Source organism: Sturnus vulgaris, chromosome 6 (assembly GCF_052056855.1).
Source record: "Sturnus vulgaris isolate bStuVul1 chromosome 6, bStuVul1.hap1, whole genome shotgun sequence".
NCBI lineage: Eukaryota > Metazoa > Chordata > Aves > Passeriformes > Sturnidae > Sturnus > Sturnus vulgaris.
In genome coordinates, this window is record NC_142248.1 from 4,600,365 (window position 1) to 4,620,617 (window position 20,253).

The window sequence follows — 20,253 nt, forward strand, 5'->3', positions numbered from 1 at the left end:
TAATACTCGATCTGAAAGAAAAAGTGACGCTTGAGCTCACTGCTTTGAGACAATGAGATATTATGAATGCCCCAACCGTGGGAAAAACTTCAATCAGCACTCACATCTTACTAGACACTAGAGAATCCAACCACAAGATACACATTCATAGGAAACCAGGCTTCATTAGTTCCACAATTCACTTTGATACATGGAATATAATTAAAAGAAAACTGAACATCTTATGTGTCCTTCCCCTTGAGGTTTCACGCCCTTTAACCAGGTTTGTCTGTGCACCGGGGAAATTTGAGCATTTGGCCCTGGACTAAAGAAGAACACGCTGCTTCCAATATCCTGACTCAAAATCTTTTCAAGTATGGGATAAGCATAAATCTTCCATGAATTCTTAGCAAAGAAAGGCATATACGGGATGACATGAAGAAAATCCCCGTTTAGTTTTCACACAGAAAATATCGTTGAGCACAATGCTGTATGCTTCCAAGAAAAGGTGTGGAAGTTGTTAGTAGGACTTTATAATCCTCCTGAACAAAGTGCTAGAATGATTTCCAAATAAGGAACACCCTTGCATTAAGATAAAGGAGGTGACCTGAAAAATTTCAAGACACCACAAAACTTGTTCCTTGAGTAATACGTAGAATTTTGGCAAAGTTTAGGTCAAAGCTAAATCCAGTCCTCCTTCTGTGATTAATGTCATATTGTAAATTCTCCCTCTTAGGCACAATTGTTCCTACAGGTGATACTGGAAATTAATTAAGTTATCGAGGTTGAGATAATTTATTTAGCTTCCAAAACCAACGATTGATTGATTAAATTGTAAAGCAAGTTTCATGGACATTATTTGAAAATAATATTATTGCTGTTCAGGGAACAGTGAAGAATAACTGTCTGCTAGACTGTGACAGAGATAAGACATTTTAAAGGAAAATAACTAAAATCCAGATCTTGGGAAGAGGCTGTCAGCGCTCTTCAGATCTCTAATGTGCATTGGTTTAAGTTACTGTTGGGGTGGAAAAACTTTGCAAGAAAGATGATTTGGTTTATTTAACTATCCATAGCTTAGTTGCCGAATCAAATTGTCATAGGATCTTTTGGTTTGGAGATTCACCTGATTAGTTATGAAAAAGAAAAAAAATTAATTGAATTTTCAGGACAAAATTACACAGAAATAATTTCAGTTCATATGCACATATGTCTTTTACACAAGTTATGAAATCTGGGTAGAATTCCAGAAACTACAGAAGCTGCAGAATACAAAACCACCTAACACAGTAATTTTAATTCTGAGATAGCTTCGTAAATGTGACTTCAGATCAACGGATTTAAGTGATGAAGTACCTATGAAGTACATATGAAGCGCATATGAAAATTTTTTTAAAAAGAAGTGAATTTAGCAAACTAAATTTCTAAGTGTATATTCCTAATCCTCAAGTTTTATTCTTTTCCCAGAATAGCTGGTATTCTATCTCAACTATATTTGATGCTGTAATGTCTTTTTCATTAATATTTCATTCATTCATACCTCATTGTCTTTAATGATTTAAACCAAATTTAAAGAAATAAATCGATACATCATCAACCAGTACAACCTCCGAAGTGCATGCATTGACTGTCAAACAAACATTACTTCTTAAAAGATCTTACACATCAAGTATTTAATTTCTATACATTATAGGCTGAACATGTTTATGATCATGAGATTGAATTCAAATGCTTCCTCACACCTCACTTACAATACCAAGTCGCTTGGCCTTTTCCACAGGGCTAAAAAATGTCTTCTAACTTGTATAAACTGACAGATGTGATAGACATATTTCATTTGGCCAGAATGGACAAGAAGTATCTCTCTCAATTGTTAATGTTTTATAATCCCATATACCTGCTATAAGAAATTAAATCCTCCTTGCTAGGTGTCACTGAATCACAGATGGGCTAGAATTAAAAATGGAAAGCGACTGCCAAATCATCCACGGTTTGATTTTCCATTCTGTATAGCTACCAAAAAACCCCAAAAAACAAAAAACCAAAACAAATGAAAAAACCCCCCTAAACTAGTTTGTACTGTAAAATTCTATTCCCTGTGAAAAACTTCCTTAAACTTCCTAAGGCTTTGACTTTTAAAGCAAATATCAGTAACCTCTCTCCCTTTCCCTCTCTAAATACATAGGGGGGCAGAGGGGTGGGGGGAAGAAATAGATACTTGTAAATTTTAAGTTACATGATTTATTTTAAACAACAGAGGAAAACACCAATCCAGGTAATTTTCAGACTGCTCCTTTAAAACCAAGGCAGTAAGTGTTTCTATTGACTCCTTCTCTTTTACCAAAAAATGTTGCTGGCATGAGCTTGTAGGGGATAGAGATGTGCTCTCAGTGGATGTTTTTTCACTGGCCTCATTGGATAAACAGCCAAGACCAGTGACCTTACCCTTCACAAGTCCATTTTGTATTTCATAACCTTTTTAATTCTAGGGTGAAGTCTAGTTGCATGCACATGCCATCCTGATGTCTAATGTTTTGTTTTTACAGACTTTGCGGCTTCAATATTTTTGAACAGGGGTTTGGGTTTCTTTTTTTCCCCCTGTGTATATAAGAATTAAAATCCAAAGCCTTTGTAATGTTTAACAAATTACTTTCCCAATCTTCTCAATAATATCCTTGGTTATAATGTGTATTTTTAAACTTTACAACTTCGCACCACTGAAAGATAATGTAAAACATCAAGAATACCCATCACTGGGGAATTTTGTGTACTTTCATTGGAATGATTAAGCATGGGATAAATGTAACATTTTTCTAGACTGTCATACAAGTAGGGTATTTTTAAAGTATAAAAAAGTAAAGCACAATTTTACTCATGGTGCTAATGCTAAGATACACGGAAAGGAAAGCTCGCTTAAAAGAGGGAATGCTGTCTTGGGGGTGGTGTCACTCCAAAATATTGATTCTGTTACAACAATGGCTGTCTCATTTACATGATCTTTGACCATCAGATTTTTTTGTTGGGTTGAAATGTATGATCTGTGATATTTGTTACCAAGAAGTGTTATAGACACTGCTGACACAGATCAGATAAGAAACTGGGTCAGCTGACAAGATATTCCCTGTAAGGCTACCTCCCTGTAACATTATGTGTATCCTTTTGTGTGAGGGATTTTCTGAGCATGGCTTGTATTCTACTGTATAGTTTCATTTGCAATTATTGGAAAGTCCTTTCTCTCTCTTAAAGAAAAAGGAAGAACATGTTTAAATCATATTTCTCTTTAAAGCAGGAAAAAAAAAGTAAAACTATTTAGTATTTAATTTCTCAAAGCTTGGCAGTTTTCATGTATTGCTCTGTCAGGAGCCTTGTCTTTTCATTCGGCTTCTTTTCTGATTACAGATTATTCATTTATGGATGGGCAGCTGTAGAAACTTGCTTCTTGCGTATGCAAATTAATCATGGTAATGTTTATCATAAGGAGATTTTGTGGCAGTGGAAAAGGGGTTGTGTCAACATGTTCTTGATTTCAGTTGTATCTTCGTCTACAGATGGAATTGGCCTCCTTGCTTTACCTTCAGTGGATTTTTTTTTTTTTTTTTTGCTATTTACCTCTTGGACTAGACACCGCTCACTAAGCAAGCTGTTTGATTCACTTACAGATCATGATTTTGGAAGGAGCTGGCAGGATGAGTATCAATTCCAGCAGCAATCTACTCCACCAGCAGCCTTCCTGGACAGATGGATATTCCACATGTAATGGTAGGAGGAATTCAGCTGCTCTGAGCTGTATTCTTTTTTGGGAGGCTGGGGGAAAGGGCCTGCTATACCTTTAAGCATGTATGAGTACTATTTTTCAGTAGTACTAATTTACTGGAGTTTCACTTCTGGTAAGAAAAATTTTCATTTGCTACTTCATTTTTACAAAGTTGAACCTGCAAAAGGGACCAGTTTATTGTTCATTTCCTCTCTTTCTTAAAATTTAATGGTGTTGAAAGTGCCAGAAGTTCTCTCTTCTCAGTCCAGAATTCTTTCTCTCGTGCCTTTACCCCTTGTGCTTCCTTTGAACCAACGTTACTGTTTAATGCTAATCAACCCTCTGGCTTTCCAGGAGAACAGTATTTTTGCTCCTTTGCTGTATTTGCTTTTTTAGCTCAAATTATTAGATAGCTTTCTAATTAGACTGGCATTAGAGCACTAGATAGCTTGTGATCTTTTCTCTTTTTTCCTTCTTATATGTTTTGTGATTATATATCTGTGTATATTAAAATGTATTCATATATATTCTCTCAGTATGAAAAACATATATAAACCTATATCTCTATAGATGCTTCACATAATTTTAGAATTCTTCTCATTATTCAATGGACAGGTAAAACTTAAAATCTAAGCGGACAATCACATGCTGCTCTTGTCCTTCTGATCCAAATAGTACTACAACAAAAATTACACTTAAAGTTCCCACTTAATGAAATGTTTATTTACTCTTTTTTATGTGTAATTTCTAAATACCCAGGAATACAACAACATGTGCTTAATAAATGTACCTGTCTATAACAGGTACATAAATGTTCTTTGTCTATAACAGTGGCATACAGGAAAATACGAATATCTGAGTTTCACTCTTTCACGGGATTTCAGGGAGGGAAATAGTGGGGGTCTATATTAAATTTCCAGGCTGAAAATCCTCAGGATTCACTTATGTTTTAGAGGGACAGGAAGCTCAAAGCTCAGACCAGTCTGTGCAGTAATTCACCAATTCACTTACTTTTACCTAAGCTACTTTCTCCTCTCACTAAAGTATCTTTGCTAACGTTAGGATTCTAGTGGCCTTTGAAATCACTTTACTCTTCTGAAGCGATAAGAATAAAAATCAACCTCCTTTTCAGGGGATATTTGATAGCACCAGCAAACCCTTTTTCTCTGACATACCACACTTTTAATAATTTTCCCACTCATTCCCCAAATCCTTCAACAGGAGGATGAGGAACAGTCCTGCAAACTCCCTAAGTTACTTACACAAATCTTGTTGGCTAATATTGATAAAGAAAGCTAAATAACTCTGGAGATTGTTTTTGTGTTACCTGGAAACTGTGTCCTGTTCCCCAGCTGAGGAGACCTGAGGTCTAGTGCGCCTGAGTTAAGGTGATTTCCTAAAAAGTGCCAATTCTGGTGCTTGTGGTCCTCTAGCAATATCCACTGTTGTCAGTATTTCTCACTGTGTGGTTAAGTCTTTTCTAGAGGAGCCTGGAAACAGACTGGTGCCACATCCTGGAGTGGGGTCACTGCAGAGCTAGGCCATGGCAGTCTCTCCTCCTGTAATCTCTCATTCCCTCAGCCTTAAACCTTTCTTGCACTGTGAACATTTTATCTCACCATCACCTCTGTCTGGCATAGTCCATTTTCCTCCTTTCCCAGGGAATAAATTGCACTGAACTCTGTGAGGACAGACCAAAGCAATCCTGCCTTTGCTCTTATCTTACATAATGATCCCATCCCATGTACAATTTCTTCCATTTGCACATGCAAAATATTGTCGTGCAATGGCATACAACCAAGAGCAGTTTGAGATTGCCAAGAAAAGACTCAGACATTCTAACAAGAAAATTAGGCAGCTTCCATAACCAAAAATGAGTTTTACAACTACATTCAGAAACAACTGTATGTGACTACAGCAATAATCTGCACCATCAGAATGCCAACTCTGTCATGAAACCATGGCCCACAATGACAGGCTTTTATGTGGAGCAGTAAAAGCAGAGTGCTTTTAACCTTCCTTTTTCTAACCCCACAATTCATACTTAGCCCCTACGAAGTTCTTATTCGAATAAAGTTTCCACGTCGCCTTATGAGAGTTTTTCAAGGCTTTTCCATCATTTTCTGATGCATTCTCAGAGAATTTTGGTGTATTTAGGCAACATTAATAAGGTAATTCCTGCAAATGAGTCAGCCAAGAGATGTGTAATGAAGTAATGCCCAATTTTTAGTTGGAAAACTGAGGCCAAAACCCTCACAATATCTTCTCCAGCAATAGCTACTGAGCCACTGCTAAGGACTGAGAAAAGCATCTATACCTGTAGACTTCCAAGACATGCAATTTGGCTATAGATCTTACCGTTGATGACTATTATGCTATCAGAGACAATAAATATTTTTTTTTCTTTTCCAGTATCCAGTAGCTTCTATGGAACCCAGTGGCATGAAATACACCCGCAGTACTGGACTAAGTTTCAAGTCTGGGAGTGGCTGCAGCACCTCCTTGATACAAACCAACTGGATGCCAACTGCATACCTTTCCAGGAGTTTGATATCAACGGGGAACATCTGTGTAGTATGAGCCTGCAGGAATTCACTCAGGCAGCTGGGACAGCAGGACAACTGCTTTACAGCAACCTCCAGCACCTAAAATGGAATGGTAAATAGATATTAGAGAGAGACACATGTACATTGGTCTGAATTTTGAGATCTTCAGAAGTCATTTATGTTCCCCAGAAGCCTGCCTGGCAAATTATATTTACTATGTTTGCTATTCTGCATATAGCTCATTTACTTTACTGCTAAATTTCTTGGATATGACTTAAGGCCGAAATCTTAAAGGATGAAGAGGAGAGGGTATGGCTCCCGTTCCAAAATCAACCCTCTGGCTCAGGTGTAGAAGTTGCTGCTTGGAGCTAATACATTTGATTCCTCTGTGCTCATTCTCATAGCTCCCATCTGCCAATTTGCTTTCTTGCAGGTCAGTGTGGAAGTGACATGTACCAATCTCATAATGTCATTGTGAAGACAGAGCAAACAGGTGAGTAGCAGTTAGGTAAATTGTCCTTTGAAAAGGGGGGACCTCTCTTCCAAGGGAGACAAATGAAAGAGGCCTTGAATAAAATGGAAAATGCATCATGCAGAATTAAAGAAGTAATACAAATGTCAGTCAGTGCCTACTTCTGAAGTTTCAGGTAATATCACATACACGGGGCCACTTTTCCTGGGACACCTCTGCAGTATCAGCAGTCCACACTGATGTTCAGAGCTGAAATTGTTCGAGGTGCTCCATGTAGAGGACTTCATTCTATGCTTCATTCAGCAGATTTCAAAACAACTATTTTAACAATATGCTCCAGTAAATAAAAAAGGAAGAGAGAAAGGAAGAAAAAATATTTTGTTGTGAAGTGCTGTTAATGTTTGAAACATGAGGAGATTAAAAAAAACCAAACAGCTTGGAGAGAAAACAAAATGTAACATTTTAATTTCTTCAAAAGTTTCAACAAAACTGAAATTCAGGCAGTAGTTTGGTTTGCTCAAATCTGCATTTTGCTGTTGCAGTTCTTTTTCAGAGTGTGTTTATAGCTAGATCCCTTTCCTCCCAGGGCTTTGTTTAACTGAGAAAAGAACTTCAGCTTGATTCAACCGTCCTCTTCAGGCACAATTATTTTCCTTGTTCCTTTGCCAGATCATGCCTGTCCATATCCACACGCTCTCTATCCCACTAGTCCCAGCCTCATTGTATGTGGGTGTGCCCATGGGCCACGTTTTGATATCTGCTGGCAGAACAAATACACATCTGTTGCATGTTGTCTCCAACAAATAGTGTCAGCATGTTTATCCAGCTAACCTGCTGGAGCCCTCTCCAGCCAGGAACATTACCCACATTGTCCTTGCAGCAGGCAGGGATTGCAATCTGCAATCCACTCCTGGCCTGTGCCTGCGTGGTACAGGAGATGTGCATGAAGCAGCCTTGCTGCTTTCCATAGAGGTAACTCCAGTAATCCTTTAAGTCCTGATTTATGAGATCCTGGTATAATATTATTTCCTCCTCCTACTAGAGATGAGGGCAAAGTACCTCAGCTGCACATCTGGGGAAGGACTTACTGACGGATGGTTCTCCTGGATGTGCTGAATCAGGAGTGGCCTGGTGGGGCTCTGGTGATGCCAGCCGTGGCCAGTGGGAGTGGGTTAAGTTTCTGCATGTGGGGGAGCAGGAACTGTGGATTAGGGCTCCTGGGAAAGTTACTCCTTGTGAGGCAGCAGGGACAGGGCTGGTGGTTTTGAGGGGAAGCCCCACTCACTGCAGCAAACCACCACAGCTGCAGAGACACGGGCACTGAAAAAGGCCAAAATGGGAAGGTGAACACTGTCCCCATGTTCTGGCTGGGTAAGACCTGTTTTCAGAGGCAACATTAGGCAGATCAGGTGTCCAAGCAAGCAAAGGGTGTGTGCTATTGTAGGAACGCAAGCTCTGGGTGCCCAAACATGCAGCTATTAGTTAGCATGCCTGCTAAATTCCTATGTCATAAGTGGTAACTTGGCCAAACATGATTATTTAGCTGTAACTCATTTTGGGTTTTTTGATTTCATTTATATGAACATGAAAAAAATTAGGTTTAACCTCGATTTGAACCGTATATCTCATCCCTTCTGACCTGGTTTCAAAAGAAAAGGAGATTTTTAAGGTTTCTGACCTTAAAAATGCACTCTGAAGGAAGTAATTTCCAGATTAGTGTACAGGTCGTAAAGACAATACTTCTGTTCTGCTTATATTGATCCATATGACCAGAAGGTCACTAAAAATTATTCCTCTTTAATCATGAAGGTGATTTTTAGGTTAAGGATGGGGACTTGGTGTGCCTGGAATAAAATGGCCCTTCATCTAGGATGACGCTTTGATGTTTCTCACTATGTGCTTAAACATGAAGCTGTGTTTCAGAGAGGACTTTCGAGTTCTACCATTATAGAAATAAATACTCATCATAAGCATCCTTCTGTTTTACTAGATATTTGAGAACACTTTCATCTCTGTGGCTCCAACGCACTGTCATAATCATCAGGGGCTGAGAATTCAGGACTGGACTGGGTAGAATTAGAGTTGATCTGGCATAGGAAACCTCCTCCAAGGCCAGGCATAAATGATATACTAGTCTGGAAAAGGAAGAGCATACTACATTATTTCTAAGAGTTAGTGCTTTGTGTATATACATTTGCCTGAATACGCAAAACTCCATGCATAATTTGAGTGAAAGGAAATAATTTTGTACATAGCCCCTTCACTTCTTGGTTCCCTTGACAGCTTTTTTATTTTTGTTTTTCCCCTCACATTTTAAATTCTTTCAGTGCTCAATATTTAGCTCTGTGCTAAAAAATGTTCTTTTAATGATCCAGTTTTCCTTTTGGTCCTTCAGATCCATCGTTAATGGTGTCCTGGAAAGAAGAGAATTATCTGTATGACAGTGGCTATGGTAGCACAGTAGGTAACTAACATCACAATACTTCATGCATTCTGAGATGGCTTTATTGTTGTCTGCGGCTATTAGTTTAAACGTCTTCTTTTTAATTCCCAGAGTTATTGGACAGTAAAACATTCTGTCGTGCTCAGATTTCCATGATGACACCTAGTCACCAATCTTCTGGTAAGAAACTTGTAATTATATTTTTAATTGTTTGTCACTTGTCGTAGAGCTACCGACATGTAATAAATAGTCTCTGTGGTCTTCTGTTCTAAGATTGCATCTGAGCCTCCACTAATTTTAAACTAAGCAATGATGATTCTGACAGATTTATTAGCTGTCATTATTACAATAGCTTTCTTTAAAGAAATGCTTCTGTCTTCTCTCTGTCAAGAGAAAGACGATCAAATAATCTGTAATCTCCACCTATCTTTTAAAGTGGCTGAGTCAAAGGGGTAAACATTAGTGTCAGAGAGACAAGACATTCCAGCTAAACTGTGCTTTTCTGTGATGCAGCACACGGGGCAAGCCAGTGCCCCAAGCTCCACAGCAGTGCCCGTGTTCCCTGGAGAGCTGATCCCTGCTGAGCACGGTGCTGCCTTTGGGGCCAGCCATGCTCCGTGTTTCCCATTGAGCTGATCCCTGCTGAGCAGGGCGCTGGCTGTGGGGCCAGCCATGCTCCGTGTTTCCATTGAGCTGATCCCTGCTGAGCAGGGCGCTGCCTTTGGGGCCAGCCATGCTCCGTGTTTCCATTGAGCTGATCCCTGCTGAGCAGGGTGCTGGCTGTGGGGCCAGCCATGCTCCGTGTTTCCCATTGAGCTGATCCCTGCTGAGCAGGGCGCTGGCTGTGGGGCCAGCCATGCTCCGTGTTTCCATTGAGCTGATCCCTGCTGAGCAGAGCCTGGCTGTGGGGCCAGCCATGCTCCGTGTTCCCCAGAGAGCTGATCCCTGCTGAGCAGAGCGCTGGCTGTGGGGCCAGGCTCGGGCTGTCCTGGCCAAGCTGCAGGGCACACACCAAGCCCTGTGCCCAGACGTGCTGGCACAAGGGCTTTGGGGCGCCCACGGAACCCCCCTCCGTTCCGTGAGGGAGAGCTCCATCCCGCCTGCTGAGGGGCAGAGGCAGAGCAAGCCTGCCGGCTGTAGAGCCGCCTGTGAGCGCCGTGTGGGCTCGCAGCGGGGATCGCGCTGTGTGTGCACGGAAGGGCCCGCGGGCCTTGTCTCGGCGGCTGGCCCGGCACGGAGCTGGGACAGAGAGCGAGGCACCGGGAAAGGAGTAAAAGGGGAGAGGGAGAGGCGGGCTCTTTCTAGGAGGCTGTTCAGCAGAGGAAGGATGAGAAAGGAGAGCACGCTGCTGTTGTTTCTGCGTGTGGGCAGTTGCCCCAGCGCCCGGGCCTGCCATCCTCTGCTGCTCCAGCCTCCCCAGCTGGATTTGCCGAGTGACGTGCACTTTATACTAATGCGCTCGGCTACGAGTTAAAAAAAAAAATGAAATAAAGACACTGAGAAAATTTGACCAGAAGAAGAAAACCACCAAACCTTAAAAAACCCCAACCAACCACCCTGTTTGCTTTCTCCATGACCTCCACCCACTCTCACAAGATGTCTACCAGGATTTCAGGGCTCTCTGACGGGGCTGGGGATCTGTCCAGATCCTGGCACGGTCTGTTTATCTGCTGACTGCTCCAGCCTAGAGCTAGGGTGGCACGCCAAGGGCACAGCCTCCTGTAAAAACTAAATTTGTATATCCCGTAAAAAAATGGCTCATTCCTGAATCATATGCAAATAATGTGTAACCTTTTGTCAAAAGTTTTGCAAGACGGCTTTGTTGAAACTGCATCATAACTCTTTTCATCTGTCAGGCCCCAGCCTCCTAACATGGCATGTTTGAAACCAGTCTCCACGTAGGAGCTGTGGCAGAGCAGGAGGCTATTTACACAGCTGAAATCCAGAATAAATCACTAGGCAGAAGGCAACTGGACTTCCAAGAATACATTTCCAGCTAAGTGGAGCATAACAAACATTTGCAAGCGAATTGTGGGATTTTAAAATGAGAAGGATTTATATGAGGGCAAATAAAGAGCTGGGTCCTGCAGTCGTTACCTGGAGTTCCCACAGGCTTTTAATAACCTATGGGGAATCATAATCTGAGGAAAGGCAGTGATATAAGCCTCATTTTACTTCCCCCACACCACACCCCCCTCCAAGCTGAGTGAGGTTCAGGCTAGTTCCTGCTCTTTGAGAGTGGGAAGGCAAAATGACTCAGAGCACGTTTGCTGCTTGGGGGTCAAGGACAGTAATTTATCAGACTTAGAATAGCAGAGGTTAGGCCTAACCCCACGGTCTTGTTCAGTTTATGTTTCCAGTTATGTATGAATAAAGCAAGTGTGTGAATAACTTTGCATCTACCTTTTCACATGCAGTTATTGCAGTAGCTTGTGCAAATCTGACAAGTTTCTATGCAAATAAATATTTCCTGTGAGTCATTTTCCCATGCAAATGCCTGGTTTCCATGAAAAGTATGATAATTGTGCATTCATAGAAGCTGGGAAAACATGCGTGGGACCTTAAGCTTTGCTTTATGGGATTCAGGGACAAGGTATGCTGAAAAGCAAACACAGAAGGGGCTCCCTCTCAGGTCTATCCCACAGATTTTGCGAGACTTGGAGCAATCAGATGAAAGCTATTCATTAAGTACAAGAGCAGAGCCAGGCTGCGGTGGTTTGGGGGCGGGAGGGCTGAACGTGCAGACTGCGAGGTAGGTTACAGTCATGAACAGGCGGAACTTCTTTTTTTTTCATTTCTGAAGAAATGCTTGTGCCAGAAACTCTATTCCTCCTCTGGCTGGCTGCAGGTGATAAAGTACCATTGATGAGAAATGGCTTGTTCCTATGGCTCTGAGCCACAGAAAAATATATGCTTGTCCTGCTGCCAAAAACTCCTACCAGCTCAGCCCCTTTCCCCCACCCTGCCCCCCTAAACAACAGTGCTTTGCCAGTTCATTATGTTTTAGTCAGGTAGGTGTTCTGTGCATTGGTACCAGCACATACATTTCCCATTAGATCATCTCTTCAGAAACAAATAAGCCCCCAAAGATACGTGCTTCAGCAAAGACTAAGATAATGGGACAATTCAGGATTCCTTTTACAGATGTGATCATCCTATTTTTCTCTCTCTCACACACAACATGAGGTGAGCTATTTGTTAATCAAATTTAGCTTTCAAAAGCCAAATGTTTACCTCTGCGTTCATTCTTTATTCATCAATGGTCTCTTTGAGAAGTGTGCTGATTAAAATGTAGTACAGAAAACAAAACTCTCCCTCCTTACTTAGATTACCTTCCGAAAAGTGATTATCTTTAGAAGAGATATTTGTTCTTTTTTGTGGTTTTATTTCTTTCAACCTGCCAGTCAATGGAAAGCCTTTAATCAAATTTACAAATATGCTTCATTTTCCTTCTCTGCAGACTCTTCAGATGCAAAAAAATCACAAGATCATACCCCAAAGTCCCACACCAAGAAGCACAGTAAGTCAACATCCACGCTTATAATGGTTGGTTAGTTGATTGAAGGAAAAAGAAACAAATGAAAATCAGATACTATTTGGGAGGGAAGAGGAAGCATTTTGAACATCATTATTGTGATTGAATTCTGAAAAAATCTGACTGTCTGGTATGCTTGTTTACATCATTTTTGGACTCAGTATTGTTAAATTTTTCAAGTTGTTTTTATCAGTGCGGGCCTATGGGGGAAGCAACCAGAAACCAGCTTCCTCTGCCCTGTTGAGCTGGGCTGGTGGAGTGGAGTATAGGAATGATGAGGAGGACTCAGGATTAAATCAGGAGGGCCTGTGCGTGGGCAGAGTCATGCTCGTGCCTGTGCCTGCCAGGTGCAGCACACACCACAGACCCTGCTCAGCATCTTGCAGAACTTCTCTCACACAACATCACAAGCAAGCACCTGTGCCTCAGTCTTGCCACCTTCTTAGCCCCTGATGTGACAGTCTTTCCACTACCCTCACCTACATTTTCTGCTGGTTTTTATTCAACCTGACTCTGAAAGACAGCCTACCACAGTTATGATTTCTGTACATAGTTCCATTAATGTACTTTACCGAGATTTTTTAATGTTGCAAATATCCTATGTATGTCTTTTCCATCCTGTTTAATTCCCTGATTATAATAGGAAAGCTTAGTATTGGTCTTTCACTGCATTTTGTGGTATTTGAGTTCATCCTGTTTCAATATGACCTCCAGATTATGTCTCTTCCTGACTCTTCTTACTCTTGTTCTGTCACTTTGCCCCAGCAGAACTCCTGAACTTTATGTCTGTACACAGATATGTGGGTGGGTTTTGTTTTTGTGGGTTCTTTTCGTTTTTGTTTTTTTTTTTTTTTTTTTTTTTTTGTGTGTGTGTATGTGTATAAAAAGGTTGTTCATGAAAGGATTAGACAGGATTGGTCTGAAGAAAGACCTGTGAAGAACTGAGGTCTGTCAGCTTGTTCAGCTTGGAGAAGAGAAGGCTGAAGGTTGACACATCCCAGTCTCCAGCTTCCTCAGGGAAGGCAGTGGAGGAGGAGGTGCTGTCTAGTGACAGCACATGAGGAAACGAAAGTGTGCCAGGAAAAGTTTAGACTGCACGATAGAGAAGGTTCTTCACCCAGAGAGTGGTCAGTCACTGGAGCAGGCTCTCCAGGAAAGCAGTCACAGCACCAAGCTTGACAGAGTTCAAGCAGTGTCTGGACAATGCTCTTAGTCATGTGGTTTAGTTCTAGGATGTCCTGTGAGGAGCAGGGAGTAAGACTTGATTTTTACAGGTCCTTTCCAAATTGAGGTATTCCGTGATTCTAACATCTCAGTCACAGCCTGGGCATGCAAAACAGGTCACATTGGCAATCTGGGCTAATCCCCTTAATTGCCAGTTTCTTCAGTACTGCTCCGTATCACGACCATAAGTTACTGATGTCCAGATAGGCTAGGTCCACCACATTTTAATGGGTCCAGAAAACAATTATAATAAGAAAGAAAAATATTGGACTCATTGACTGAAACCTAATTCTACTTACACTGCACTGTATACCATTTTCAAGTCACCTTCACATCTTTGATTAGCTTGTTTCCTTCTTAATTTGGTCTAATTGCCTGCTTTTGAAATCAGACCAAAGGACTGCTGTCTTTCTGGCTCACCTTGTCACTGTGTTTGTTATTCTTCATTTGTAAACTACTTCATCTGACTTGATAGATTTTTTTTTTCTTGACCTGGACTTTCTGGTGCTATCTTTATAGTAACTATGAGATGTATTTGTTCTTAAACTGAGAGGTCTACCTGTTGAGCTTGGAGATCTGTTTTCATCTTTTCTACACCATAGTCAAACTTTTTGGTTCCCTTTTTACATACAATTTTGGCTGGCCAATTTTGTCACTGTCCTTCTATCCACTCTACACCTTCTTACTTATTCATTCATGCAGAATGGCAGTTCACCTCCCGTGCCTTCTGTCTGTCCTTTAAATGCATGGAGGTTCGGTGCCTGCTTCACAGTAATCTCAGCTGCTTCATGTGCCCCACAATAATATCAGGTTACATGCTGTGCTGTAGACAGGGATGAGGAGAAATGGGCAAATGAGATGAGGGGAAGGCTTAAACATGTTCTCTTTAGGCAGAAACAGTGCCAAAGGCAGAAGAAAGGAGTGGGTGGTTTGGACTCTGCTTCCCCTGGTTGCTGGGGCTCCTACCTGCCTGCCAGAGGGCTCAGACTGCCTGAGGCTGATGCTTACCTGCAGTCGAAAGGCTGCCAGTGTTTTCCACCTGCATATCTCTGAGGTGGGGGTCTTCTGTTACAGAAAGTATGGCCCGAGTGTTCACCCTCTGTAGATGACATAAAAATTGCAAGCATTGGCCAGAGAACTCTTGAGACACTTCTTCCTGCCCTCTTTCCTTTTTCAGACCCTCGAGGAACTCATCTTTGGGAATTTATTCGAGATATTCTTCTCAATCCTGAGAAAAACCCAGGATTAATCAAGTGGGAAGATCGGTCAGAAGGTGTCTTCAGATTTTTAAAATCTGAAGCTGTGGCTCAGCTGTGGGGAAAGAAGAAAAACAACAGCAGCATGACTTACGAGAAACTCAGCCGGGCTATGAGGTGAGCTCGATGTTGCTGAGGAAGACTGTGGCACATACACAGCCCAAATGGATAGAGAATTTGTCTGACTTTTAAGAATTATTTGCAAACAGCAGCAGTTGCTTTCTTTGACAATCTCTCTGTAGCATTATATTCTTCTCTTGTTTCTGTAGATTATATTATATATATATATATATAAATAATTGTTTATATATATATATATATATAAATTCTGTTTTGCTCCATCCAAACAACGAGTGTAGGAAGGGAATATAGTTGCAGAAACCTGAGAATGTTTAAATGGCCTAGTAATGGCTGGAGACCTTGTTATTTCCAGCAGCATTCAGAAACTAGGCATACTTCACATCCATTGCCTTAAAATAGGTGTTAGGATTTTCTTTCCTCTTTAACATTTTGAGACTTTTCCCATAATCTCTGAAACTTCAAAATGTATTTTTAAATGGATGCTGAGGTTCTTTCCTGATCTGATTTTCAGATCCTGGCTTATCTGGAAAAAAACCCCAATGAAATCTCGTAAGAGTGTGTGATAAATCTGGCAATATGCTTTGACCTGAAACATAGTGAAATTAAAACTCAGAAGCTGATTAATCTAAAGGAAAAAGAAAATATCCATTTTTCCTTCTCTGTCATTCAATTATAATGACCTTAGATATTATAAATATATATATCTCAATAGAAAATAAAGACCTTTTAAGTTAGCTAAGGGATTGTCTAGTTGGCAGTGGCCTTTTAGGACCATAGGTGAATTTACTCATATCTTTTTCTGCTTTTATTTTAACAGATACTATTACAAAAGAGAAATCCTTGAGCGCGTGGATGGTCGGAGATTAGTATATAAATTTGGAAAGAATGCCCGTGGTTGGAGAGAAAATGAAAATTAAATATATCAAGAAATAACATTTAAAACACATGGATGTAAATATTCAAAGACTATTTTCTTATATTTATGTACCAAACTGGGGTGAAAAAACAATTCTACTTCTGTCGGGAAGAAAGAACATTATCATTATTGGTGTTAAAATTATTTTATTTGAAGTATGTCCTGTATGGGGAAAAAATGTACACAGTTTTCTGTGATATAAGTTAACATTATAGAATTATGATTATTTTTCCCTTCTTGTGAAGTTTTCCTCTTTTTTTTTTTAAATCATACAGGCATAATGTGATTTATGAGTCATGTAAAGAAAGGGAAGGAGCTAAATATTAGGGCATTTAGGGAGTATGATAATCCACTTTGGAAGGCAACAAAAAGTGGAAGAAACAGTAAAGCATCTCTGAGCCAAGTAGCCTTCTTCCATAGTCAGATGGTTTATAGCTTTCCTTGGCCAATACCACTTGTTCCTTCCCTCCTCTGATTTCTGAGTGTTTTAATACTTTGCTGGCTTTCAGCTGCTTTTCTTGAATTAGACAGTGGGTTCCTCTTCAGCTGGCTTATCCCAGCCACTAGAATAGTGGCTCTGCAAGGCGACTGTCAGCATTTATTTGGAGAACCCATGCTACCTCCACCACTGAGACCTTCTTTTGTGGGCCGACATTTAGGACCAGACCTTACCTGATACTCAGTGTCTTGCCTAACCTCCAAAGAGATTTCAGCTCACCCCAGGAAAAAAAGCTGTTTTTTGTTAACTAATATCTTTGGGGTGAACTGCTGGGAGAGTGTCAATCTTGAGGACCAAAAGCTGTTGAAGGAAGTCTGTTTTCTGACTAGGCAAACTTATTAAAAGGCACTGGTTTCCCAGTAGGAATGTTAATAATCCTCTCACCCTCTTGCACTTCTAATTAAAGCTTTCAAACCTGTGCCATATGGAGCAGGAGTGAGGAGGTGGGCAAGCAGAACGTTTATTAATCCCTTGGCATGAGCAAGCAGTTGTTTCAAGCTGTGTGGTCCTCCTGGAAGGTCAAGTCTCACTTGGACAGATACTTTCATAAAAACCTTTGAGAAATGCAAAGCTAAACTGTGTGTAAAATATTAGTTCCCTTTGCTTTCCTTAAGTCTAACCCTATACTGTACTTGCATTTGTCAGTTGTGCTTGGGATTCTTAGTTGGAGGAAAAACCTCATCAGCATTAAGACACAGAGATTTTAAGGACATTCATATCTGGGTCAGTATTTTGGGTTCACCTCTAGCAGCGCTATGCAGACACTGAGCATTCATTGGCAGCTTTTCCTTTTTCCAACTTACAGATGCTTTCTGCTGGCACTGAGCATATGCAGAACGTAGGGAAATAAAAACTAGAGGAGGCAGCACTTCACCAGGTCACTGAGTACGTGAGATGTGGGAGTCGAGAAACAGGATTGTCTTGGTGATGTTAACAGAGGTGAAACCAACATCAATTTCAAATCACTTTTTCAGGGATGGGGAATTTGGAAAACAATAACAGGGACTGAGAAGTCCAAGATTAAAAAAAAAAGAAAAAGAAAAACAACAACAAAAAAGGGAAATTAAGAATATTAAATCCATCCAATATCTATTTCCTGAGGCATCCTCTGAGTTTGAATCCATATTAGCTTGAAATATAGCAAGATACAGCTGGAGGTTGCAGGATATTCAGTTTTTGTTTGTCTTAAAAGGAAATAGAGATGAAACCAAGAGACAACAGAAGTATCAATATGAAGGGTATGAAATGTGCTTAGCAACAATTTGTAGGCAAACATGAGAGCCTAACTTGTTATCTACACATGTAGGGCATGTTAACAATAACACCACCTCCTACAGTGTGTATGCCAGAGCTGTCACCATCAATTACCCATACATGACAATTTTTACTTTTCATAACCTGGGTGGAGAGAGCTTCATCTTATTTACAAATCAAATAATAAGCCTGTGTACTTCAAAGCATTTTTTCTCTCAGTCTATCTCTCTTTGTTTTTTTTTTTTTACTGTCTGTGCTAGCCTTGCTTGCTTTTGTGCAACCCAATAATTTCCTTTTTTAGCTGAATTTGCTACATTTCACTTCCTTTACCATTATTTTGTAGTTCATATAACAAGAATCAGACAACCAGATGAGAAGAGCACTTTCACTTTGCTCCTAACACCATTTCTTCCCCCTGCCTGATGGTTATTTGTAGCCTTTTGCTCTATGCTCTTCACACCACCTCCACACCTTGGGTGAAAATCTGAGATAAATGGTACCATCACAAATCTGTAATGTAGCTGTACCTTATCTCAGGTTAACATATATCTTATAGCAATGGATTGTAATATTTCATGAATTTGCTTTCTACCCGATCTCTCACAAAATTTCTTGGGAGATAAAATGAACCTGTGATATATGTGTGTCACCACTTGATTGCTGAGCAGCAGCTAAACCTGCTTTTAAAGGTTTTGAAAGATAAAACTGTACTTAGAAGCATACTGTATAAATTGAGAGAGTGGTTTACCTTGGGGTGCAGTATAAATGGTCTTCCACTGTCACATCTTTCAGCACGTGGAAATCATGCAAGTTTCTGTTTCCACCCTGCAGAACTTTGCAGAGTAGTAGGTACTTGCCATTCAGCATTACAATAGCACAAAGTTGGAATAGAAGCCAGCCAACATTTACTCTGTTTTACAAATATATTAACCTTTGTCTAAGACAAACACAAAGGACTGTTTAAAACTACAGTTCTTGCCAAGGACAGATGCAACCAACCAAAGAGAGTCTTTTTACCAGACCCACGCAAACGGAGAAAATGAAGAGATGAATTTTTATGTAAATTGCTATTTAAACAAAAAGCATTTCTGATTGCTCTTTTATTTTGTATTTCAGAGGCTGAGCAATCATATTTTTAGATGTATTCTTTAAGTTAGCAGCTGCTGAACTGGTAGCACCATGTGTATAGATTTTTATTGTACCATAATTTTTCATATGTATAAAGTTCTAGATAGGAAAGTATATTGTATTTATACAGTTACATGCAAATCACAATGTCAAAGGGTTGGCATGAGCACTCTCAATATTTTCTGCACAGAATTAGAGCAACTTGCTCTAAAAACATCCTGAGAAACTGTATGTAGGCTGTTGAACTACATAGACATTAAAATGTTTAGTTATATTTTCATCTTTCTTTCTGCAGCACATTGCATAATTCCTGCTTGCTTCTCACAGCATCGTCTTCAATGTCTACGTGTGGAAACCAATCCAAGTTAGATATTTCACTATTGCCACTGTAAATCTCAGCTTGGAGACAATGTATTCACAAAATGGTTCTAAAGACTGTTTCTATTTTTGTGAATATGATATAAATTCAAATAAAACACTCATGAAAGAACTTATTTGATTAATGTTTATCTTCCCTTTTGTATGTCTTGTGATTGGAAGTGACTAATGTGAATTCTTTCAGTACTGAAGAATATTTCAATACTGATGCTTTCAGCAATAAATACAGCAAAGGACTGCTTGGACTACAACAAAATCCAAAAGCTTAAATTTACTAATATGTTGAATACTTGATCTATTGTGAAGATACTGAGTTTCCAAACCTCTTTTATGTCTCACAGGTCTCACTGAAATAATGGATTATGTCAACACAGCTAGATTGCCTTTCTTGTTTGGCTGCTAAACTTAACAAAGGCCTTACTTCAGCACTGATTTAACTTCAAGGTATTTTGAAGTGTGTGCAAGGGCTAGGCTGATTAAGGATGCCATTACTCACACTGAGCATTTCCTTTACTGAATCAAAGCAGCTAAAACAATGAAATCCTGTCCTTCATGTTATTTTTCCATCTAAGAGATGGCTGCAAAAAAGGGACATCTCTCCTCATTTACTCTGCAGCTTGAGGTAAAAAAGTGAAAACGCCTACAATTAAAAGCAGGCCGAGGCAGACTCCTGTGGCATTTGCAGTTTGGGGGCAGTGGCTGAGATTCACATCAGATCTGAGATTGTAGCCCCTGTAGTGCCCTGCTGGGTGTCCCTGGCTGGCCAGTCTGGCACGGAGAGCTGAGCC

The 20,253-nt window shown here is 40.3% G+C and overlaps 1 protein-coding gene across 1 annotated transcript; it reads left to right on the top strand.

Annotated features, from left to right (window-relative positions):
• The first annotated feature begins 3,638 nt into the window (after positions 1-3,638).
• EHF (ETS homologous factor) lies at positions 3,639-16,440 on the top strand. The gene is made up of 7 exons (XM_088166596.1): positions 3,639-3,738; positions 6,146-6,391; positions 6,713-6,772; positions 9,147-9,215; positions 12,655-12,714; positions 15,131-15,326; positions 16,108-16,440. Exons 1-7 carry the CDS (start codon positions 3,642-3,644, stop codon positions 16,205-16,207), a joined length of 828 nt encoding a protein of 275 aa, XP_088022722.1. The 5' UTR covers positions 3,639-3,641; the 3' UTR covers positions 16,208-16,440.
• The last annotated feature ends 3,813 nt before the right edge of the window (positions 16,441-20,253 follow it).

What these genes read in the sequence shown, in the direction of transcription:
- EHF (XM_088166596.1), top strand. Translation starts at nt 3,642, where the DNA reads ATGATTTTGGAAGGAGCTGGCAGGATGAGTATCAATTCCAGCAGCAAT. An exon ending in TGTGAAGACAGAGCAAACAG is followed by an intron (nt 6,773 to 9,146) that starts GTGAGTAGCAGT and finishes TTGGTCCTTCAG; the next exon opens with ATCCATCGTTAATGGTGTCC. An exon ending in TGGCTATGGTAGCACAGTAG is followed by an intron (nt 9,216 to 12,654) that starts GTAACTAACATC and finishes CCTTCTCTGCAG; the next exon opens with ACTCTTCAGATGCAAAAAAA.